The 24,977-nt window shown below is 40.6% G+C and overlaps 2 protein-coding genes and 1 non-coding gene across 3 annotated transcripts; all 3 read left to right on the forward strand.

The window, feature by feature from the left end:
- Positions 1 to 12,871: 12,871 nt before the first annotated feature.
- snrpf (small nuclear ribonucleoprotein polypeptide F) lies at positions 12,872 to 16,241 on the forward strand. Its single transcript, XM_061252113.1, has 4 exons — positions 12,872 to 13,013; positions 13,662 to 13,787; positions 14,244 to 14,308; positions 14,758 to 16,241. The coding sequence occupies exons 1-4, from the start codon at positions 13,011 to 13,013 to the stop codon at positions 14,822 to 14,824; spliced, it is 261 nt and encodes an 86-aa protein (XP_061108097.1). The 5' UTR covers positions 12,872 to 13,010; the 3' UTR covers positions 14,825 to 16,241.
- A 3,144-nt stretch (positions 16,242 to 19,385) lies between these two features.
- On the forward strand, positions 19,386 to 19,476 carry trnay-gua (transfer RNA tyrosine (anticodon GUA)). The gene is given in 2 exon segments: positions 19,386 to 19,422; positions 19,441 to 19,476. It is a non-coding gene; the product is annotated as a tRNA-Tyr (tRNA).
- A 370-nt stretch (positions 19,477 to 19,846) lies between these two features.
- amdhd1 (amidohydrolase domain containing 1) lies at positions 19,847 to 24,659 on the forward strand. Its single transcript, XM_061252760.1, has 9 exons — positions 19,847 to 20,063; positions 20,445 to 20,551; positions 20,892 to 20,956; positions 21,405 to 21,682; positions 22,134 to 22,359; positions 23,223 to 23,347; positions 23,553 to 23,646; positions 23,982 to 24,142; positions 24,493 to 24,659. The coding sequence occupies exons 1-9, from the start codon at positions 19,927 to 19,929 to the stop codon at positions 24,596 to 24,598; spliced, it is 1,299 nt and encodes a 432-aa protein (XP_061108744.1). The 5' UTR covers positions 19,847 to 19,926; the 3' UTR covers positions 24,599 to 24,659.
- Positions 24,660 to 24,977: the final 318 nt, after the last annotated feature.

The raw sequence follows: 24,977 nt of genomic DNA on the forward strand, positions 1-24,977 counted from the left end.
CTGTGAGCTAGGGTAAACATATACTATAAACTCTTTTATGTGTTGGCTGTTGAACCCATCCGCCCCCCCAGCAAAGACACACACAAAAACATGCTTAATCCATACATGAGGTCTCGAAAGACATATCCTGTACATATCTGAATGGTAATGTCTGATTTTATATAGCGCCTTTATCCAAAGTGTTGTACAATTGATGCTTCTCAGTCACCCATTCACACACACACACCAACAGCACTTGGCTGCCATGCAAGGCACCAACCAGCTTGCCAGGAGCAACTGGGGGTTAGGTGTCTTGCTCAGGGACACTTCAAGACACCAAGGGCGGGATTGAACCAACTGGCAGACACTGCTCTTACCGCCTGAGCCAATGTCGCCCAACCTTATACAAAGGGCAGAAAGCTTAGATGGAGATATCCCAATATTCCCTGAAAAGTCTGAATAGCTCAATTTTACCCATGATCTATATAAATGATATGCTGCTAATTAAGTAGCATCAGGGTTACATGGGTACATCAGGTGGCTGGTCTAAATCCCCTTGCGTGGTTGGGGATTCCACTCCCTTCCGCGACACTTTATGTACATTGATTCCACCTCTATGTAACTTTGTCTGAATAATGTAGAGGTTAGACTATGAACTCTTCTTTAGAAAAATGAATGGTGCGTATATGGAGATGTTTCTGCATGAAGAGGTTGGGACTGTGAGTATCTGCTCACCCTAATCATTGTCACGTCTTCAGTTTAGGCTACAGAGGGAGGAATCACAGTTCAGCACCCTCCCAAAAAAAACCACCCCCGCCCCAGTGCTATACCCCAACACAGAGAGGCCAGGAGACTCTATACGGAAGAGGCCAAATTCCACAAACAAGCACTGCAACCATTTCCATCCATCTATTTTTTCTATTTATTTTTATGTCCTGCAAGATTATTTTTGATTTCAACACTAACCAACAACAACAACAAACAAACAAACATCCCTCCGTGAAATCCGCTCCAGCTTCAGAACAGAGACATGTTGCCTGGTAACAACGTTCTGAAACTATTCCAAGGGTGTATAGATCGGCAGGAATAATCCGAGGGAAAGCTTCTAACTGCCGAAGAGAGCCGACTCCAACAATAGGCTTGTGTCAATTCAATCGGGACGAAGATGTCATAGTGACAGAAAACCCTCGCGGACAGGCAAGCTGGAGACCAGCTGCACATAGACCTGAAGACCGGCCCCCCGCCTATTGACAGATCAGTAATAGGTCATGTGAACATCGCCTGGGTTCACGCCCTTCCACTCCAAACCGCTCGCTAACCGACGTAAACACAGCACCACAATGCTAACCGCTTACTCACTGTTATAACGTTATCTCAAACAACGCGCTAATGTCCGCACTGACCGCAATTAGGAGAAGAGACGTGATGAATAGGAATTGATATATTTCATGGGATCACAGAGACAATGTATTCTTTTCAAAAAGGTTCATGTTTGCTTAACCCTAACGGTCTTTGGGAATAGTCGTGTTTTAACCCATATCCCTATTCTCCACAAAGAGTACACATTTTTTAAAATGATAAATACAACTGTTGTAGCTGTGAGTATTCAATATTTCTATTTATGCTATGTAATTTGTTCCACTGGGTGGAATTCCTGACCAAGACTGCAATTAGTTATGAAACATTTTATTTTCAAATGGCTGATGTTAATAATATTTACACGTGGATCCATTAAAACAATCCCACAATCAATAATTCCTTCATGAAGGTGAATTAGATGTAGTGGAATGATTTACATGACTTTGCTTTGCATACCTCAGACGTGCCTTTACACCATCACATTTCTAGTGTCATGCACAGTGCAGCACCTCTTTTGAAGAAAAGCTTTGTACTCAGAGACAGCTACCCCGAACATCTCTTTGTGACTATCACACATATTTGAAATCTTATGAAAGGAAATTGATTCTGATTCTTATCTCTAACACAGCCAAGAAAATTGAAGTCGAATTCCGTGTCACGTATCCGAAAAGGGCAGCCGTATCACGTCTCCAACGTGCTCGCGCTCTCACATTCATCACGGGCGAAAGTAAACGCGGCTCGACATGTCATCCGTGTTTGACGTTCGGTTTGCCGTTCGTGTACCGGCGTGATTTTCGCACGCAGCGCGGCCGGGGCGAGAACACGTGTGTACAGAGAGCCATCTGTGCGTCTCCTCGCTCGCTCGGCCGCGGGGAGGCCCGGAATGCGGCCTGCGCATACAATTAACAGCGACGCGGGGTCAAGGGGGCACCTGTGGAATGCGGCTGGCGGAGCGAGCGAAGGTGCAAACGCCCCTCCCCCCTCCCACCCCTCCCTCACATGTTGCAACTCGCTCCAGTCTGGAGCTTTCCAGCAGTGACAGGTGCAGGGGGATTCTTCTCTTTTCCTTCCCCCTCGTCTCTCTCCGCCTTTTGTACCTCCGAGGATAAAGGCAGATTGTCTGCTTTGTACTGTACTTTCCCTGATATATGAACGCACAATGGGATTATTGGTCATTAGGAGAGAGAAAAAATGGGTCCACACACACACAACAGACTTGGGTACACATCCTGTTTGGGGGGCTAGGAACTGGCAAGTGACGCTGAAGAGGCTGCAGCTGTGGGGAACACACGTCTGCTGTAACCTCATCTGTTATTAGGGGATTTTGAGACATCTGCGACGTTTTCTAAAGTCACCTGCAAACCGAGATACCTCAATTTGGGGAATCTGGGGAATTTGAACGGCTGATGATAATCTCGCACACAGGGCTTGACAGTCATTTCAGACACAGGTCTAGTGTCATGCCGGCGTAGAGTGAACTTCTTTGTCGTGTTCACAAAAGGACTGTGTGTCCAGGTAAACAAGCCATTTGTCTTGTGTGATTTTGTGGCCCTGACTTGAATTTGACTGACCAGAAAGCCGAGGATGGTGACTTTGGATAGCTTACCCATGCTTTGGATAGCTTTGAAATATCACTTATACCTTCTTATTAGCACTGTGTAATACAGAGCTGTATTGTTAGAGCAGGTATTATTTAGTAAGCTGCTTGCTTAGGAATCACAGAATGAAGATATGCTAAGAGCCTAAGACATAATGTATTAGACTGAATTCTAAATTCCCCAGACAGAGGATGGATGAAGTGTGCAGGAACAGGACCAGTATGGCCCACACATGAATCTCAGACACTCTTGACTGAAGTACCCCGCTACCTCATTAAACATTCAGACAGAAAAATGCAGAAATAGTGCCCATCCTATAGAATATTATTACAGATTTTTGGGGTGGAATGTGATCATTCCTGACACACCCCTTTCCCATGCATATACCAGGCCAGACTGAAGGGGAGTTGGGGGGGGGGGGGGATCTCTCTCAAAATAAATAATGGCTTTAAGTATGTATTTGGTGGTTGCATTCCTCTGTCAGGAAGAGGGTGAGAACAGTTCATCCAGTATTGGAAGTGAGTGCACCCTTTTGACTTGCCGTCTGTGCCAGAGACTGTGCAGAGCCACGCTGTGGTCAGGCTGCTCGGTCGGAGACAGACCGCTAGGGCGGGGGAAGGCACTGGAGTGGCAGGAGCAAACACAGAGCCTAGACGTGAACAGATTCCTTCCTCTCCACCTGCTCCGATACACAGTTTCATATGCAGCTGGATGACTGCAATGTTTCAAAAAATCTTCTGATGCGATATGCTGTTAACTCCTGCTGCAGTGGCCATTCCCTCAATTTAATTCATTAATTCAATTCAATTAGCTTTATTGGCATGGCAAAACACTCCATTTTGTATCGCCAAAGCATCCAATGTTATAAAAACATACATTTAACATTCAGCAATACTTAAACATCAAGTATTAGAAACAAATGAACAGTAGCTATACAAAACAAAAACTTTCCTCCCTCTATCTCTCCATCTCTCTCCATATTTCTCTCTACCTATCTCCCTCTTTCTTTCCTAAGGAGTCAAAGAGGAGTGCAGTTTGATTTTTACAATCAGATGTTTTTCCACTTGACAGAAAACTTCAAGAGCCTGCAAATGTCAAACACATGGCCAAACCATCCTTTTCTGCTGAGGTCAACGTACCAGAAAACGACTGTCGGCACATCTTACACCCCCGCACCTATATTGTCCACCTCACTGCCTCTTAAACCCTTTTACAAGTGGACACCATGACAAAAATAACACACTCAAAAATCCAGATGTATTGAACATCAAAATAAAGTCAACGCCATCGCTCCAATTGTGCTGTTATAAGAACCAGGGGCAATGCAGAATTAACAGTGCTACTTTTATGTTCTGCCATCAGTCTGATGAAATCATAAATAACTGACCATGATATGCTACAGTGCTTTTGGCTGTTGCAGTGCCTCACTTCATTTGTTCAGAAGTACAAGGTGATTGTGGGAAAAGTCAGGCCTGGCGAAAATCTGAACAGAAAACACAGGCAGGAGCCAGAATGCCCTGCTAATCAAGAGAACTTTGGGTCCATGCCATCGGTGGGTTGGAACTGGCACAGTGTTAAGATATTGCAGCCAAACAAAATACTATTGCATTAATGATATATCCCAGTGTGCAAAAGCCAGTATCTAGATGACTAGAGGGCTGGGAATCTAGGTTGAGAGAAATTAGCTATGTTAATCCCAATATAGTTGAAGCTTTACCTGGATATAGCCTGTTATAGCTGGAGAGAGAACTTTAACTTTTCAACCAAATGTAGCCAGGTTTTCACCTGAATGACCAGACGGTGTTTCACTGACTTTTCACCAACTCCTCACAAGAAAAATGTTCACTGGGATATCACATCTCATATTGCATTCATCTGGGAGACAGTAAGATCCCTGCATCATTATATCCCATCTTTTTGATTCCTCTGCCATCCTGATCAGATAAGTTACCTATAACATAACCTGTCAATAGGCAGCAAGTTAGCTAAATACGCCTACTACTAAATAATTGTTCATGATATGAGTGATAAAAATAAGACCTATAAAAGGGACTCGATCCACTCCTCGCAGGTCACAGCTCGCCCCCCACCCCCCCAGTCCTCTCTCTCCTGGATGTGCTGTCATGCTGAACAGGTGGAACCACTTCAGCCCCAGGTATTTGCACTTCACTGCAGAATGTGTGTAATCAGGGGAGCAGACGTGTGTGCTGAATTCTGACAGGGCAATGTTAAACTCACCCCTTTTCAATAAGGACACACTGTATGCATTGTCTGATAAACCCAATCCGTGTTTGCTTCTTTGCACAGGAATATCACATTCTCTATTGTGATTGTAAACCTGCCAGTATTGGCCAGATAAGACTCTTTTATGAAAGGAGAATTAACCACCTGCAGTCTGGCATATTTCCTTTGGCAGGTTTGTTAAGCAGGTTTGAAAAATTGTTCTTGCATCATTGTGTGTTCAAATATGATTATTCTGCCATTTTTAGTTCTAAATGTCATTATAATAGTATAATGATAAAGAAATGAGCTATACTAGCAAGCAAATTACTATTGACCTGAAAACGCAGCATAACCTTTTTCTAATATTGATTCTTCCCTTATATAACCATCAGCCTGAAACCTGAATTTTTAAAATATGTTTTAAGGTGATTTTAGATATTTAGTATTTTCATTGTCCTAATCAAAACATGTTTATACCTCTGAGAGTATTTTGCAAGTTATTCCTTGATTACACAACCAAGAATGAAACATTCAAAACTTGGCATTATATTTCATTAGCATATTCTTACATTTAATATTATTTTTGAATATTAAGTGATACAGTATAACCTAAATATATTGCAAAAATCAATTCCATTCATGGTTTGGGGAAAGAGAGCATTTCACTGTGATTCTAGGGTCATGTTTACTTCTACTTTTTAACATGGCTTATTCAGAAATTCAAACAAGAATTAATTCACCTCAAGCAAACCTGCCCTTAAAACAAGTTGACAAGAAGTTCTCATACCAAATGGGAACCCTTGAAGACCATTACATTACAGCTATTTAGCTGATGCTTTTAAGGAAAGCAACTTACAGTCGATTTATATAAGCCAATCTCCCCTGGAGCAATGTGGGGTTAAGGGCCTTGCTCAAGGGTTCACAGCTGCACAGATACCATTGGGGTACACCAACACTAGGCTAGGCTACAGGCTGCCCCAGATTGGTGTTGGTACAGATGAGATTGGTAAAATGGACAAATTGATGAAAGCGCTGACCCTCAGGGAAATTCCTGATTCCAAAGAGAAACACATAAACCAAATACCCTGACAGAAAAGGTCTGGAAGATTCTACGGTCTCTGAATTCCTCGCCGATTGTAAATTGTGCCAAGACGAGACCACATGACCAGGTGTGCTGTTTAATTGTTACTGCTGCTCCACTTCGTGCTCAGTTCCGCTCGAATTTTGATGAGCTCAGTGGGGAGACGTGCAGGAAACTGCTCCCCATAAACACACCCTGTGAAGTCTTTACAGCATTTCACCCAGAGTCAGTCCATCCCACGCTGTGATACAGGGGCCTAGGTGCAGGCAGTTTAGCTGCACATCAGCAATTCAGAGCCACGGTAGCATTTCCATTCATTATAATCATCTTCTTCTTCTTATTATTATTATTATTACAGTTATTTAGCTGAAGCTTTTACCCAAAGCCACTTACAGTTGATTAGACTTAGCAGGGGACAATCCCCCCTGGAGCAATGTGGGGTTAAGGGCCTTACTCAAGGGCCCAGCAGCTGGGCATATTGTTTTGTGGCTACACCGGGCCTTGAACCATTAGCATTTCACAACTACGTATTTTCTTATATGAGTATTAACCAGAGTGTAGGCATTTTTAAGTCAAGTCTCACAGTTGGATTTTAACCTTTTGAAGAGTAGGATTTTTTGGATTGCTTTTGCTTTTAAAATGCAAAGTCAGTGTTCTATAACTCCATTGCCTGCACTTACCAGATGTGCGTTCAAGACTCCAAACGTTCGCAGTGAACTATGTTTGCAGCAAACAGTTACTGTTTTACGATTATAAATTAACATTTTTGAAAGCATGTTTGTAGTGAGTGTTACATCAGCACTAGAATATTCCATTAAGGACAGTCGTCGAATCTACGCATTCCCTACACCATAGCCTGACGCACACCTCCCTGGAAATGTAAGTACATGTCGTAGCCTCTGAACTATAAATCAGGTTTTACACCTTAAAGGGCTTTGGGCCTCCACCTCAGTTCAGCATGGCCTGTATGCACTATGGCAGCTATGCCAGCTCCTGGGGTTCTGCAGGAGGAATAGGACACAGCTCTTACACAAGACAGCCAATCAGTTCACACTTCATTGATGGAAGTGAAAAACTCTGTGTGAGGTATCATTCCTGAATGTCAAATAAATGCTCAGTTGTGTTCTGCTCTCGTGATTGAAAAGGCCATGACATGTGGATAATGTCAATGGCATGTTCTTCAAACCACTGGGAAACTACTCATCTGTGGTCAGGATCATCTCGAAAAGGTACCCTTCTCTGCAGTAAAAGAAATGCTTTAACATAGGGTGAAGAAGAACATAAAATAATGATTTACACCTACCATCCCACACAAATGCAGATACACTGTTGGAACTTTGTTTGTTTATTATCTGTGTGAAAGGAAAACTCTCCCCACAGATTGTGCTTACACCAGTCAAATTCAGTTTAAAGTTTAAGTGAGTTTAATTTTAGACATTTTTGTTCACTAACTGTACCTCATACATACACATATTACACTCAATACCTTTCAAGATGTTAGTACTTATTTAGACATGCTTGGAAGCCAGCAGAATCTGTTCAAACCAACCCCGGACTTTTACAGGTGTGAAAGGGCTTTGCGAAATCAGTTCAAGTTCACTACCTAGATCAATGCCATAACAGCTGTGTCCCAGGCAACCCAGGGATTGAGCCTCTTTTCCAGTTGCATGCCCAATTCTCCGGCCTGTACATTAGACACACATTTCTGCTGCTCACTAATACCCCTGAGCACTGGAACCTAGAGTATATCAGCTCATCAGAAGCGCTCTCCAAGCACCTCAGCGTCTGGAAGAGTAATCAGGATGGCGGTCGGGACCAGAGGTCATGACAGAAATGTGCGGCAGTGGTCAGGGTCTCCAGACTTGCGTAATTGAGCAGAAATTTTGAGTCTCGGGTCTCAGGCTACGCTTATCTGAAGGCTGTGTGATTTGTAAGACATCGCTTTTTTTCCCCGAGGCAGGTATGTTACCTGAGTTACTGAGGTACAGAAAGGGCTAGCCAGCCATATTAGCAGATTCCAGAATGCAAGCCATGTGTCATGCTGTCCAAGGAAAATTGATAATTGGGCTAACGGCCAGAATCCCCCCCGAGTCATAAGTCTTTGACAATATTCTAGATCACCTAAAGAAGAATAAACTCAAGAGACAGATTTAATTTAGCTGAGTTTTTATGAGCCATGAGCAATGTTGGCTGCCAGTTTTTCCTTCTATGATGCCAGGTATAGTGTAACATTTGCCTACTATTGCTGGATAATGTTGCCTTCAAGTGAGACTTGTGGCCTAAGCAAAAGCATGTATCAAATTGTTTTTTTGTTGTTGTTGTTTTTTTTACAATTACATAAGGTGTGGGGGACAGATGCACTACCAATCAGATGGATGTGTTAAACACAGTACAGTATGTTGTCTCTTGTGAACCCAGCATAAGGACAGACTGCATCAGTAACAATGAATACAGGCAATAGAAAGCAAGACTTTCATACAGGATTCTCTGCGGAAGTGAAGAATCTGTGGATGAGTGAGGTGAACCAGTAAATACTGCCACCCTGTGGGAATAATGGAAGCAAGCGTTTCTATTTGTCACAAAGTTACACTGGATGCACTTAGAACTTTCAAGCAAAGTGTGAGATTAATACACATTTACATTAAAAAGAAAATAAACAATTATACATGTGTCTTTTCAAATGCCCACTTTCATGTTTAATAGACCACCTAACAAGGATTATACCTGCTATAATGCCAGAGAGCCCAGCAGGTTATGAGTTGAGTCCAGAGAAAATCTCAAGCATGTGACCACCTGAGCTGTCAACCTGAATTTCTGAAGTTATCCTTCAGATGTCCCTATAAGCCCTCAACTGAAATATGTGATTAATTATATAATTAGGGATGAATTGTGTGGTGTTCACAGTTGCAATACAATACAGATGAGTGTGGCGGAAGTTAAGCATGGATGCACATAACAGAATGTGAATAACATTGTACCAAAATATACATACATATATAATTGATACCTTACCAATGTTTTTTATTTTTTTATTCGGCAAATAAATGAAACGTATCTTTACATGAAGATTTGACAAGCACTTACACAAAAACGACCACATATACAAAAAAAATGACGCTCTAAAATAGGCGAGTGCCAAAAAAAACATCTTGTATGTAGTCCTCGAAGCAATACAAGCCTACATACAAAGTTGCACAATAGCAATGTGAACAGGACTTTTTTTTAGGTATAGCCTATATTAGTCAATATTTCATATTTCTGTCAAATCACATGATCACCAACGATCCCTCATTATTTCATTTCATTTCATTTCATTTTTATTTGTTCCTTTCATGAAAATGCACATTACAATATAAAGTTAACACACAAGTCCACAACACATCTGTCAAATAAATGCTTTTCATGATTGGAAAGGAGCAGAAAGAAGAATATAATTCTTATTTTTTGTCTGCCCCTTACTTGAACACAACATTCTTAGATGGTCTGCCTTTTCCATTAACCTACACCTTCACCCACACCATCACCTACACCCTTAATTCCAACAACATAAAACAAAATAACCTGTAAAATAGAAATCATATTCAAGTTCAAAACACTTAGTTAATTTTCATATGCATATTGTCTAATTTGTCTTTCTTTATACATTTTTTTAAACTGAAAGATATCTGTACAACCCTTTAAATCCTTCTGTTGAGAATTCCAAAGTTTGACGCCGCTAACAGAAACACACATTTGTTTTAAAGTGGTCCTAGCAACTTGATGCTTAAAATCCAATCTCCTTCTATGATTTTCATCTTCTGAGGAAAACACAAACAGTTTTTGCACATTCTTTGGCAATACTCTCTTTTTAGCTTTGAACACAATTAATAATGTCTGCTGTTCAATTATCTCTTTGAGTTTCAATAACCGTGCCTTAACAAATAATCCATTAGTATGTTCTCTAAATTTGACTTTGTGAATAATTCTAACTGCTCTTTTCTGTAGTAAAAGCAATGGCATTGTATTGCTTATATATGTGTTACCCCACACTTCTGCACAATAACACAAATAAGACAGTATAAGTGAACAGTACAACATTCTCATTGTGTTACAATCTAAAACATATTTCGTTTTGTTCAAAATAAAAATATTCTTGGACACCTTTTTTTTACATGTGATATATGAGATTTCCATGTCAAATTTTCATCCATTATTACACCCAAAAACCTAAACTCGGATACTTTCTCAATGTTAATTCCATCAATAGATAATGAGATGTCATCCTTTTCTTTATTAGCAAACACCATAAACTTAGTTTTTTTCAAATTTAACGATAACTTATTTTCATCAAACCAAGATTTAAGTTTAACCATTTCATTTTCAATATTTTCAGATAAAGTTTTTAAATTATCTCCTGAACAAAAGAAATTTGTATCATCTGTGAACAACACAAACCTCAATAATTTTGAAACTTCACAGATGTCATTTATATATAAAACAAAACGTTTAGGCCCCAAAACTGAACCTTTTTTTAAATCAATGAATACCCCTATTGTAAATTTCTTTCTATCAATTGCTGTTGTAATTTCTTCTATTATTTCCATTATTGCAAGACCTGTAGACCGGTTTGTCCTAAAACCATATTGACTCTCACTCAATAAATTGTTGTTTTCAATAAAACTATCTAATTTTTGAACAAACAGTTTTTCTAGCACTTTTGAAAATTGGGAAAGCAATGATACTGGTCTATAATTATTAAAACTGTGTTTATCTCCTGCTTTAAATAATGGAGTGACCTTAGCTGTTTTCATCCTCTCTGGAAAAGCACCTGCTCTAAATGAAAGATTGCAAACATAACATAGTGGTTTGACTATGCAATCAATAGTCATTTTTACTATTTTCATGTCAATTCCATCACTGTCAGTTGATGTCTTGTTTTTTGTTTTAGCTACCACAGAAATTATTTCATTTTCTCTCACCTCTCCTAGAAACATTGACTGTATCACCTTATTTTCCCCTTTCCAGCCACTTTCTGTTTGTCCATGTTTTTTTATAATGTCATTTGCTAAAACTGAACCTTGTGGGACCCCACATTCAATTTTCATACATTCTGATGTATTGCCAGCATATTGCACATATTGTTGTCTATTGTTTAAATAACTAGTTAACCATTTTAGAACAACTCCTCTCACCCCATATGTATTTAACTTAGAAATTAAAATCGAATGGTCTATAGTATTGAATGCTTTTTTTAAATCAATGAATACCCCTATTGTAAATTTCTTTCTATCAATTGCTGTTGTAATTTCTTCTATTATTTCCATTATTGCAAGACCTGTAGACCGGTTTGTCCTAAAACCATATTGACTCTCACTCAATAAATTGTTGTTTTCAATAAAACTATCTAATTTTTGAACAAACAGTTTTTCTAGCACTTTTGAAAATTGGGAAAGCAATGATACTGGTCTATAATTATTAAAACTGTGTTTATCTCCTGCTTTAAATAATGGAGTGACCTTAGCTGTTTTCATCCTCTCTGGAAAAGCACCTGCTCTAAATGAAAGATTGCAAACATAACATAGTGGTTTGACTATGAAATCAATAGTCATTTTTACTATTTTCATGTCAATTCCATCACTGTCAGTTGATGTCTTGTTTTTTGTTTTAGCTACCACAGAAATTATTTCATTTTCTCTCACCTCTCCTAGAAACATTGACTGTATCACCTTATTTTCCCCTTTCCAGCCACTTTCTGTTTGTCCATGTTTTTTTATAATGTCATTTGCTAAACTAGGCCCAACATTTACAAAAAAAGAATTAAATTCATCTACCACTTCATTCATGTTTTTAATCACCTTATTGTCCTTTACAAAATGGTTGGGTAGATCCGTTGATCCATATTTGTTCCCTATTATAGTATTTAAGATATTCCATGTACCCTTAATATTGTTTTTATTTAGATGTAACATTTTATTATAATATTTCTTTTTCTCTTGTCTCAATATACTGATTAACTTATTTTTGTACAACTTGTATTTTTTTCCAGCAGTCTCTGTTCTAAATTTGATGAAGTCTCTGTAAAGTTTGTTTTTCTTTTTACATGCATTTTGTAAACCCTTTGTTATCCAGGGTCTTTTATTATAACTATGTTTGTGCGTACATAAAACTGTTGGACAGTGTTTATCATATAGAGCTAAATAACAATGTAAAAATGAATCATATGCAGAATTATTCCTGGAAAAGAAATGAAAGCATATCTTGTTTTTCTTACATAAATGATTCAATATATTAGTTAATGTAACACTTGGAAGCTATCTGCGTATATATTTAGTAAATCACATATACCAGATAATAAAATATATTATTATTCCTAAATAAACCAAGATGGCCACTGTCATGACAGTCGGCTACTTCTTTCTTAGTTGGTTAGTTGGATATAATTTGACTAAGATCGCTCAACTTTGGCGAGTGACTAGGAACAAAGCAGATAGCAGAAACACTGATTTTCGTATGAACATTTTCATATGCGCCTTCTATTGTAATATTCACAAATATTTCGCGCGCTGTTAAAGCAAAGCGCAACCACTCTTCTGTCGAATTGTACTAATTAACATTACCCTTTCTGGCCAATCGGACTAGAGTTCCTGTTTCGAAATGAAGTTCAGAGGTCGAAGAAAACCACTTCCTGTAGTCGGAGCCGCCGCAACGTGCTTACAGTAAAATACGAAGTAATTTGGTTGGTTTTTGGAAGTAACGGAACGCGTTAAATACACTAAAAATTACCCACAGCGATGGTAAGTTTCTTGAGCAAATTCAGTTGTTGTTTTACCTTTAGACTCGTTTGCTACCTTCAGTAGAAACGTCTGCTGTTTCTACAGTTCCATTCATTCAATCGGTAGCAAAGACTACTAGGCCTGGATCCTAGCTTCTAGGCTTTTGTTGAAATCTTTTAACTATGCCTCATTGTGGCACACAATTACTTTTCCGCTTGTATCTAATATAATAACATTGGTAATTGTTACATTTCATTAGCTACTGCCTAACGTTTGCTAAAGTTCAACTGATCGAACGAAATGTTCTTTACTGCAGCCGGAACTTGGGTAGCCTTGAACGTTAACGTTAGCTTGCTTGCTGGTTAGCAAGATAACAATCACGAAGTTTTCCGTGCTACCAATAGCATTTTAGCTTTTTATCAAAATAATCCAAATAAGTCCTTATCCCTTGTGCGTTTAAAGTTCATATGTAGAAAAAACAGTTCTAAACCCGTGCATTTAATATGTGCCATCAAAATAATTCTCTTTAAACAGATGTGACTCATTCAGAATGTATTTTGGCTCAATTATATTCTGTGTTCTGACATGGCATATTAATTTAAATCAACACATGAACATAAGTCACTCAAGACCTCCATGTATCAATTTAATGTGTCCTTTGTTTTACAGAGTTTACCCTTGAACCCGAAGCCCTTCCTCAATGGTCTGACGGGCAAGCCAGTGATGGTGAAGCTGAAGTGGGGCATGGAGTACAAAGGATATCTGGTGTCTGTGGATGGCTACATGAACATGCAGGTGTGTACTGATATCCGAGGTGTATCTCACAAAGCAGGATTACTGGGTTAGCTAGGTAAATGTGCCCAGAACCAATATTTTTGCTTCAGTCCATGTTACCGCTTTGGCAGGATTCTTGGTTTTACTTGGTGCAGTTATCCAGCTAACTCTGCAATCCTGCTTTGTGTAACAGGACCTTGGACATATTATTTATTCTAAGTGCGGAGCAATATGTTGAGTGGTTTGAGCCATTCAGGACCTTGCAAGATAGAAGCAGGCCAGCATATTGAGCAGAAGTTGCCTTATTGTGATACACACCTGTGTAGGGTCAAGCCTGGAAGGGATCAAACCTGCTATGTATCAGGAGTGTATTTCTTCCAATGAATAATTTCTGTCTCTGGTTGAAATCCAAACACGGTGTGTGAAATTTAGGGCTTTACCATGCTTTTTCGCGCTTCTGTTCATTTCTCTATGAAGTTGGCTAACACAGAAGAGTATGTGGATGGAGCATTGGCTGGGCATTTGGGAGAAGTGCTTGTCAGGTAAGCTATTCTGATACGTTTACAAAACCAATGAGTGACTATCCACATTTCTAAATAAATAATAAACATGCATTCTTGTTGTACGAATAGCTACTAATCAACACTTTATTAGTGCAAGGTTTATTGCTGTGTTGTGGAGTGGAACCTATTGAATGTTTCTCTTTCTTTTATAATTTAGTTGTATGCATATTTATGTTTTTGCCTTTGGGGAGTATAGTGATCCGCAACACAATGTGCCGAATATTATTGCCTTAGCCTTTCTTATTTTCTGAGTGGCTGTTTTTAGGGTAGTATGTGCTTATCCTTCAGGTGGTTTTGCTTTGTATTGCATTCTGGAGCTTTAATGGGGAAAAACCATTGTATAAAGTTAAAATATCTTTGCACGTATCACCTCAGTAACTTGTGTGCTGTTCTATTTAATAATGATGTGTCTCCTATCTTTTCTACAGGTGCAATAATGTCTTGTATATAAGAGGTGTTGAAGAAGAGGAGGAAGATGGTGAAATGAGAGAATAATGGGAAGGTTCCACCCTCCTGGATGCTTTTTTTTTTTCTTTCTATTATAGGTTGCATAAAGCAAGTGGGGCAGCCTTACACTGGACGGTTTAAGAACGGCTTCTCCATAAGTGCCAACGTTGCAACACTGCACACGGATACTCATAACTAAAGCCTGATTCATGCTTCATCTGCCAGCCTCCTTAAGGAGGGGATGTACGGGTTCTGGAGATTTCATTGCTGAGGGTCCGTACGGAGAGGGTCCGAACCGAGTATCTGGGCAATACCGTATGGCCCCTGCACACGGAGGCTGCTGGACGAAGCATGAGTCAGGCTTAATCCATTCACTCTCAGGTTTAACTCTTCTCACAGTGCAATTTGTCAGGCAGCATTGTGGGATTCTCCAAGCACACTGCATGCTTGGGAACATGAACAGATTTGTTTGGTACATTTAGGCAATGGGGCCTGTATTTGTTAACTTTTAAATCGGCAATGCCAGTGTAAGGCTGCTCTCCTTGTCTTTTGTGATAGTGTTGGCAATTGAGTAGCCTAATTTTTCTACTTTGTTTTTTTTGTTTGTTTTTTTCTTCTTTTTTTTTTCCCCCCTCCTTCTTTTTTTTTGGAATCCAACTTGCACTCGACCGGAGATACAATTTTACTGTGCTCATAAGACGACAATGGTATTGAAATTGTACATATTGCACTTTTCAACAATCTGTGGCAAATTCCTTTAGTCAATTTTACTTAAAGATTAGAATGTGCCATGGTTGCTGTTTGTGTGAAATATGATTTTGACAGACCCAACACATGAATGAATACACTTTAATTGCAGTGTCTAGGAATTATGTGATCTACACTAGTTGAACACAAAACCTCATCACTTTCAAACTTAATGTTGGTGCTGTTATGCTTGCAAGCCTCGCCTATAGTATACTAGACTCAGTTGCTCAATGGACATCGTGTCTCAACTTTACTTTGGTATTTTCGTCTAAAACAAAATTGGTTCCTGCTTCACAGACCTTACAAGATATCATTATGGACTTCTCTGTTAGCTGGGTCACTGCACTTGTGAGGTTTTCAGTTAATTGTGCTGTAGAAGGATTTCAGACATTTTCTGGGCTTCTTGTCTAAAACAACACTCTACACCACTGAATATGTTTTGACCAGTTCTCTGAATTTTTTTTTTAATCCTGTGATCCAGTGGCTTCCCCCCCTATCTTCGCTGGCTATCTCTGGTGTCTCTAGGTCTAGTTGAGATTGGTGTGGAGGTATGACTCCATTGGGATGAAGACAGGACCATGTTTATATTCGGATGGGAAACCATTAACATTGAAATTCAAGAGAATACCACACAGGTTGCCCTTTATACTTGCTGTAACATGACGGTGTTTTTCAGTTTTGTTTGTACCTTTAAAATAAAACGTTCCTTTTTGATAAATCCTCAAGTATTTTTGTTTCCAGCCCTGAAAGACGGGCTAAACCCTTATCTCAGATGTCAGAAATCTGCATTTAGTCCTTGAAATTAATTCTCACTGTCCATTCGAATTCGAACGTTGAAAGTCATAAACAAGTGAAAACAACATTGTCCCCTATCGCAAGTTAATAGTAGCTTGCTAGTAGCTAGTTCGTATTAAAAGTGAAAGAAAACAAACAATAATGTTCAAAAGTAGATTTAAAATAGAGGAGCCAAGTGGGCTTAATTTATGTGCAATGAGTACGGCAAGGACTTATACTAGAATAGGGGAGTGTACATTGTTTTGTAGTTTGTCACTACGCAGACTACCTCAAGCGGCAGACGCTACCGGGCATCTCAAGTCACTTCCACGACATTCAGGAAGGCGAGTGGTTGGTTTAGGCGAGTATTACGTTACTACTAGCTTGCTAACATTTTGAATTCTTTCAGAATTATCGCTTAACGATTATCTCTCGAATCGCTATTTATGTCACGAGCTACGTACGTAGCAAGTTATCGGTGATCTACGAAAAGTACGCAAAACAATTGATAACATTTCGTATGAAGATATTTTGTGTGTGTGTGTGTGTGTGTGTGTGTGTGTTAGCCTTTAAGCTTTTGTCCCTGACTTTTTCTTTGTTTTCCAGTACAATCTAGCACATCTGACCACGCCAGTCCCTATCTATTTCTCTCTTACTATCAATTTAGCTTTACTGGTATGATGTAGCTACATAGCCATATTGCCGAAGAATACATGTATTTCATACATTTAAAGCATTATAAACGGCTTTGAATATTAAGCTGTGCTTGCTTTCATCATGTATTTGTTGCTGCTGCATCATGCGAATTAGTTGTAACAAATGTAGCATTGAACTATAGTAAAATTAACAGTCGGTCTATATTACTACATACACTCACTGAGCACTTTATTGGGTATCTTTTTTAGACTTCTGCTGTAGCATATCCACTTAGATAGTGGATCTCGTGTTCAGAGATTCTCTTTTGCATACCACGAGGAATTCAGAAAAGAAGATTATTAAAACAAAATGTAAATACATGAGCTGTATCCTTCTACGCTTCGTTGCACCGGCAGCATATTCTTATACTTTACAGACTCCCCCCCCCAAGAAAAAGTAAGTGACATATTTTGGAAACTGGAAGTGACGTATTTTCGTCACAGGAAGTGACCAAGAAATGAACAACTCAGCAAGTCCTAGCAAATTAAATGAAATACATTTAGAGAAGAGAGTGTGTAGGTTTGTCATTAATGAGGTTCCAGAGAGCAAAAGAGTTCCTCTCTGGCCAATATGACATGTACAGGCTGTTTAAATGCCAGCAAGACTGAGAATCTGATGCTCATGCGGTGATGCGGTGGTACTGGTCTTTTAATTTCCCCCTCATGGAAATTCTCTGTTCTCCCCCTCTCTGACCTGTCCATATCAACTTTTGAATTCCATTCTGTTGCAGTATCCTACCCTACTAACATTTTCATTGCAGTTATCTACCGTCCTCCAGGGCCCCTGGGAAACTTCCTTGATGAGCTAGACACCCTTCTCAGCTCCTTCCCTGAGGATGGCACCCCACTGATTCTCCTTGGAGACTTCAACATCCACCTAGAAAGCTGCTGCCTTCCTACCGCTAATCCACTGCAGCACTCTCCTCCAACCCACAAGGCGTGCAATGTCCTAGACCTACCCCTCTGCATACATCTGATCACCACTTCATCTCATTCTCCCTCCCCATCCTCCTCCCCCTCCTCCCACCCACACTTCCTCAGCCCGCCGTAACCTCCACTCCCTCTCACCCTCTTCCTTTGCCAGCACCGTCACCGCCTCGCTCCCCCATCTCGAATCCTTCTTCAAACTCCCCACTAACTCTGCATCTGCCACCCTCCTTTCATCTCTCTCCTCCGCCTTTGACTCAATCTGTCCCCCTGTCTCAAAGCCACCTCGCACATCCCCTCCCAGTCCTTGGATATCTGACACCCTCCGTACCTCCAGGGCCAGCCTCCGCGCAGCGGAGAGGAAGTGGGGGAAATCCAGAGACGCTTCAGACCTCACGACTTACCAGTCTCTCCCGGCGGCATTCTCTTCCGCTGTCACTGCCGCCAGGCCAGCAAAATACTATCAAACACAAATTCAGAACTCCGCTTCTAACTCCCGGAAACTTTTCTCTATTTTCTCCTCTCTCCTCAACGCACCGCCTCCTCTTCCTCAGTCCTCCTTTGCTGCTGATGACTTTGCTGATTTCTTCGATGAGAAGGTCACAGTCATCCGCAGATCCTTTACAACCACCGCCCCCCTCACTGTGCCCTTCCGCTGCTAAAAAAGCCTACTCTGGATCCCTCCATCATCCAGAACTACCGCCCGGTATCTCTTCTTCCTTTCCCAGCTTATCTACAAAAAATCATCAGACCCTACACCCCTGCCAGACCTCTTCGTTCAGCCTCCACAGGCCGCTTGGCACCTCTCCCTCTCCGAACCTCCACATCACGCAGAACTGTAGAATCTCTGCCCACCTTCAAGCGCAAGCTGAAGACACACCTCTTCAAGCAGCACCTCTCCCCATCCCTCCCTACCTCCCTGTGAACCTTAATTGTTGTCTCTGTGACTTGCTTTGTGTATCGGTATTTTTAGTTGGCTAGGTAAGCAGTGTTTGGATAGTTAACTTCGGTCACTTTTGCTCTGTTTGTTTGTTTCTTTGTTCTCAAAAAAAGCTTTAGAATGTAGACCGGCTGTTTGTGCACGTGAGTTCGCCACAGAAAACGTAATTTGTCCACTTTTTTACTTCACAGTATAGGTGATCAAACTTACAATAACTAAGTGCTAGCGTGTTCTAAACCTTTACTGGTCCTTGTACGAGGTTAGCATGATGTAGCTAGCATACGCGAATAGCACAAAGCCATAAAATTTGCTTTTTAACGGCACTTGGTCATTCGAACGATAGAAATAAAAGCATTCGATTTCGTTCAACGGCACCGAATATTTCTATCGCACCGTCCATAAATCGCAAAAGTCCCACCATAGGATTTATTTAAATCTTTAAAAGTTATACATTTTCTGAATCATCATTAATTTATCTTGTTGCTATCAGAATTAATGAGGAATTGACGAGAGTAAGCTTCATGTCCCTTCGATAGCTCAGTTGGTAGAGCGGAGGACTGTAGTGGATATACAATCTAGTAATCCTTAGGTCGCTGGTTCGAATCCGGCTCGAAGGACATGTTTTTTAATTCACTTCATATTATTTATAACGAACAGTGTTTGACAGCCAAGATGACATTTTCAATATCGCACGTTTCTGCCCGTGCAGCAAGGCCCATTATGCTTAGTGTTCAGAGATGTAGTCTGCTGCGATTAGCAGCTTAATCCTGCAAATGGCAGGTGTATAACTACTACATTGTACAAAATCCTTATTGATTACCTGTCTTTTATTATGGATACAAGCTGGCCTCTGCTCAAATGTGACGGCATAAAAATACCCAAGAACGGGAAAGACCACGTTTTGGTCTGACCAGAAAAACGCAAACCACCATTTTTGGTGGAACTCCATGTATGAAACCACTCCCACACCTTTTTAAAACAAAAAGTTGGTTACTCACTCGCAGTCTTTCACCGGGCCTCGCAAACATACACTTTAGGAAGGACATTAACGTTAGCTTAATGCAAAAATGTCAAATACTTTTAGGCTTTATATAAAAAACGCGAAGCAAGTGGTATTAGTTTGTAACAATGGGGAAAGGTTCCTTACTAAGGAAGGAATGAAAAACCTGTCGGTTCTTGAGAATTGCAGTTTGATTATCGGAAAGTAAGTCCTTCTCATACAGTTTTCTATTTTTGAATTGTAGGCTGATCTTGACAGAATAAATCTAGCCTTTCAGCTGTATTTAACGTACAAGCAGAGCTTTGTTTCGCTTTAAACGACGTGATTGCCATTTTATTTACCCTAGTATCCATGCACTCAGTTACCTGCTCAAATGTATTTTACACCAGCACTTTGAAAGTGTGTTTATGACCGGTAATTTGTCTCTTTTTTTTGTTTTGTTGTAAAAGTGAACTTTTGTGTTTGAAGTAACATTAATTTGGAAGAACAGCATTTCCATTCGGAGCGGGTAAAATAATGATATTATATATATTATATAAATAACTAATAACGTATTTAAAAAAAACTCATGACATCATATTCTAGAGATGGACTGCTGAAAGCTGTGGGGCCAGCTGACTCGATACAATCTCGTTTCGAAGGAGCATCGTTTGAGAAAGTGATTAATGCTTCGGGAATGTGCGTTATACCAGGTGAGTAGGCTACAACTGACTCACTTTCGTTTGTCTGGTCATGTTGGGAACAGTGTAGAGTGGTGAGGGTTCTCCGCCTCCAAAGAACATCCTGCTGTTCATCTTAGGTATATAAAATATCGAGAATCCCCACCCATTTGCAATGATGTGGATATACAAAGTTATAATAAGCAATGTGAAACAAATCAGAAGAGAACACTTTAATGTATGTTGCCTGCAATCACAACATTTTAATCTATGTTGGGTACACTGGACAACAAAATGTATCCTGTGCAGTAAAATGTGAGAATAGTGGCGCTTAACGTCTGATCCTGTACCCCTCTGATTATTTTGGTTTCAGGGCTGATTGATGCTCATTCTCACCCTGTATGGGCCGGGGACAGAGTCCACGAATTTGCATTGAAGGTACAGCACATACCCTCTTTGTAGTATAGTAGCGTTTCATTTTAGGTTGTATGCTGTTCCAGTCCACCCAAATCCCAAACACTTTTTGATCAGTTCCTTCAAGCATTTTGCTATTCAGTCATCCCTGCGACCTGAGGCTTTTGTCACACACATTGGGCATAGCAATTAGTTGTACGAAAGTGATCCAGTGTGATTGATCACAAACAAATCAAACCCAGGAGACATGATTCACTTATGTTGACAGCTTATTTCAATGATGAGTGTTTGGCTCGTACATTTTTGTTTGGATAATTAATAAGGGTGTCCTCATTTTAAAGGGGTGAACATAAGCTAAGTATGATGTGCATCTACATGACTTATATGTGCTAGTTTCTGCATTTTCACCCTACTGTTGTTTATAGGCAGTCAATGTTTTATAGGAGCCCTCAGTTCTCTGTCTCTCCCTCAGCTTGCAGGCGCCACCTACATGGAGGTGCACCAGGCTGGAGGGGGGATCCATTTCACCGTGACGCACACTCGCCAGGCCTCCGCAGACCAGCTGCTGTCCAGCCTGACCCAGCGGCTGGGGCGCATGCTGCGGTCTGGGACCACGCTGGTGGAGTGTAAGAGTGGCTATGGGCTGGACCTGGACACGGAGCTCAAGATGCTGATGGTGATCGAGAGGGCCCGGCGGTCACTGGACGTCGGCATCTCATCGACCTACTGCGGAGCGCACGCCGTGCCCAAGTACGCAACATACTCACACACACATGTCCACGTGCATGTGCACAGACACACGCATGCATACGCACAAACACACTCATGCACGTGCACAAACACGAGCACGTACATGATTGCATACACGTGCACAAACACACACTCATTCAAGTGCACAAACACACGCACATGCACGTGCACGTACATGATCGCAAACACACACATGTATGAGGACGCCCACGTGCACATGCATGTGCATGAGCACACGCACTCGCACATACAGATGTAATATATGTATGAACATGCATGCAAACACATTCTTAAACTAATTTAACTCTTGCTCTTGTTTGTTTTTCTTTGAAGTATTACACATTTGTGGTGTGTATTACGATGCATACTGACACTGATCACCTATCATAGTGTCACTGATCACGCATCACATTCTGATTGATAGATCAAGATCATGTGATCTTATTAACAGGGGAAAAACGGTTGCCGAGGCAACGGAGGACATCATTAAGGTCCAGCTGCCAGCGCTGAGGGAGAAGATGGAGCAGGGGGAGCTGAGCGTGGACAACATCGATGTGTTCTGTGAGAAGGGTGTGTTCGACCTCGACTCCAGCCGGGCCATTCTGCAGGCGGGGAAGGACATGGGCCTGCAGATCAATTTCCACGGAGACGAGCTCCATCCCATGAATTCCGCTCAGGCAAGTAAAAAAACACTATGTATCAAAGTAAACATTTTTCAATGTTTACTTTGATACATAAATAGAAATAGTTATGTATGGGTCCCTGAGAAAATCTTGTTCTTTTGTTACATGCATTTCAGTCCTCCACCACAAGGTGTCACCACCTCTATTTCAAGGCATGGCATGTGTTAAAACAATCACAAACAATTACCTGCAGCAGTCACCTCAGTTATTCCGTCAGTTATCAGGCATATATGAATAAAAACACTCTACTGTATATGTCAGTTGACACTTGTCACATCAGAATCAGTGTAGCATTTTAGACAATGTATAAACTAAAATAAACCAACAAGAGTACAAACATAGCATTAACTTTTCTGTTACTGCACTGGATGATTTTTGTTCTGAGTGTAATGTCAATTTGCATGGCTGAGGAGGCCGTATTATCAGTGGAGAACCACCCTGTTCTCCATACTTTTTTCACTGCTTGTACAATGTTTTACAAGGTTCACCACACGTATTTCCACTTTTGCAAGAGGAATATTTGTACTGATTAGCACTTCTGTTAATCATAAATTAAATCCTGCCACCTCTTACTCCTCTCTTTCTCCTTCTGACAGCTAGCTTCCCCATGTCTCCAATGTTTTTGGATCTATATTTTTGCTGGTTCTGCAGTCAGGAACACCTAATTGTATTATTTGACACCTTATTGTATTATTAGTTATGGGTTAGTGCTTATAACGCAGCAACAATAATCTACCCAATTTTGGTGGCATAAACTGGCTTGGTACATATACCTAACTACTCCTTGACACATATATGGTCAGCAGTCATACTCATTCAGGTCCTGTCTTACTGTGTGTTAATATGTGTTGTCACAGCTAGGTGCTGAACTCAATGCACTAGCCATCAGTCACCTGGAAGAAGTGACCAATGATGGCATAGCAGCCATGGCTAAAGCTGGAACATCAGCAGTCCTTCTGCCAACTACAGCATACATACTGAGGTACTGAGGAGTGCAGAATTATGTACCATCAAGAGCTGCCTCTCTTGGTAGCTTGGTGGCTACTAAAGATAGATAGATAGACAATTGTGTAGAAATTGAAACGACTATGTTCAAGGCCCCAGAAGAAAGTTTGATTCTCATTCAGATCAATGGCAGTTGTTGGTGGAAGAGCAAATGATGAAAACCATGTCTGCCCCCTTCTCAGATTGCCTCAGCCACGGGCACGAGACATGCTGGATCGTGGAGTCATTGTGGCTTTGGGCAGCGACTTCAACCCCAATGCCTACTGCTGCTCCATGGTGGGTATTCTGATGGAAGATCAGATTTAGGGGGCAGATTCAGCTCATGAGCTATTCGAAGGTCTGATATTTTAACAGCCAGCATGTCACTGGGAGTTCACACAGAATGGAGGTGATGGTATCATAGAAGCGTAAATATCCAGGAAAAACCTGGCTCATGCCATTCTTTGAAAGTCCTTTAAAATGGTTTCATCCTGGACCAGAATAGAAAGGTCAAGGAAAACAATCAAATATCACACTGTCTTTAAACAGCAAAATAAATCTTTCTTGAACAGATTGCAAAATATTTTTACTTACTCACCATCTGATGTCAACATCGCTTTTCTACCCCCAAGCCCATGGTCATGCATCTGGCCTGTGTCAACATGAGGATGACCATGAATGAGGCCTTGGTTGCAGCAACCATAAACGCGGCCTACGCCCTGGGCCTGTCCCAGAGCCACGGCTCCCTGGAAGTGGGAAAGCAGGGAGACCTGCTGATTCTCAACTCCTCACGGTAATGTGGTCCTGCTTCCTATCATTCCCCCTTTCCCTCTTCATGAATCCATCTTTGTACTGTACACACGCTCTTTGCCAAACACATACTCTGCTTCGTCTTAGTAGTGGTAGTAGTAGTAGTCTACCTGATAGTGTACCCCTCCTCTTAAGTTGCTTCTCCATCTCCTTAATTAGGAAATGTACACTGTACCTTTTTCCTTTTCTCCTCATCTTCATGGTTCTGTACATCTCATACTTAACCTCTTGTTATTTGTGCCTGCTGTGTAATACATTGCCAACATGACTACTGTCATTTTAGGTAACTTATCTATTATGTGTGTCTCACAGTATTTTCCTTGTGTTTCCTAGGTGGGAGCATTTGATCTATCAGTTTGGAGGCCACCAAGAGCTTATTAAATATGTCATCATTAAAGGTAATGTTGTTTATGAAAATGACAAAGTTATGGACTTGTAACATCTTCTATGCCCCTGGTGTTTGAAAAAATGTGTGATAAATAAAACTTTGTTCTGCATTGGTCATTGGTCATATAATCTATTGTGTTGTGTGCATAAGGGCAACTACAATAAAGTATTTCAGTGCAAATATTTAAGAAACCACCATGCTTTAGTTCAGCCAAGTTCAGTTCAGTTCAATGTTGGCAGTTTGTGATTTTCTGCCATGTTTTTTAATGTAAATCCCAGGTGGTACAGTGGCTCATCTTTAATTATATTCAACTCAATGTTGTATTTGTTATTTCGGAAAGGAAAGAGTAAAAAAAGAACTGTGAAAACCATTTCAATCGCATTCTGAGCAGTACACTGTCATTGGCCGTGCCGTAATGGGGATGAGTCTG

The sequence above is a fragment of the Conger conger genome, chromosome 8, assembly GCF_963514075.1.
Source record: "Conger conger chromosome 8, fConCon1.1, whole genome shotgun sequence".
Classification (NCBI taxonomy): domain Eukaryota; kingdom Metazoa; phylum Chordata; class Actinopteri; order Anguilliformes; family Congridae; genus Conger; species Conger conger.

Coding starts and splice junctions, on each gene's coding strand:
- snrpf (XM_061252113.1), top strand. Junction 13,788..14,243: donor ATGGCTACATGAACATGCAG/GTGTGTACTGAT, acceptor TTCTCTATGAAG/TTGGCTAACACAGAAGAGTA. Junction 14,309..14,757: donor TTGGGAGAAGTGCTTGTCAG/GTAAGCTATTCT, acceptor TCTTTTCTACAG/GTGCAATAATGTCTTGTATA.
- amdhd1 (XM_061252760.1), top strand. CDS start 19,927: ATGTCAAATACTTTTAGGCTTTATATAAAAAACGCGAAGCAAGTGGTA. Junction 20,064..20,444: donor TGCAGTTTGATTATCGGAAA/GTAAGTCCTTCT, acceptor ATCATATTCTAG/AGATGGACTGCTGAAAGCTG. Junction 24,143..24,492: donor CTGATTCTCAACTCCTCACG/GTAATGTGGTCC, acceptor TGTGTTTCCTAG/GTGGGAGCATTTGATCTATC.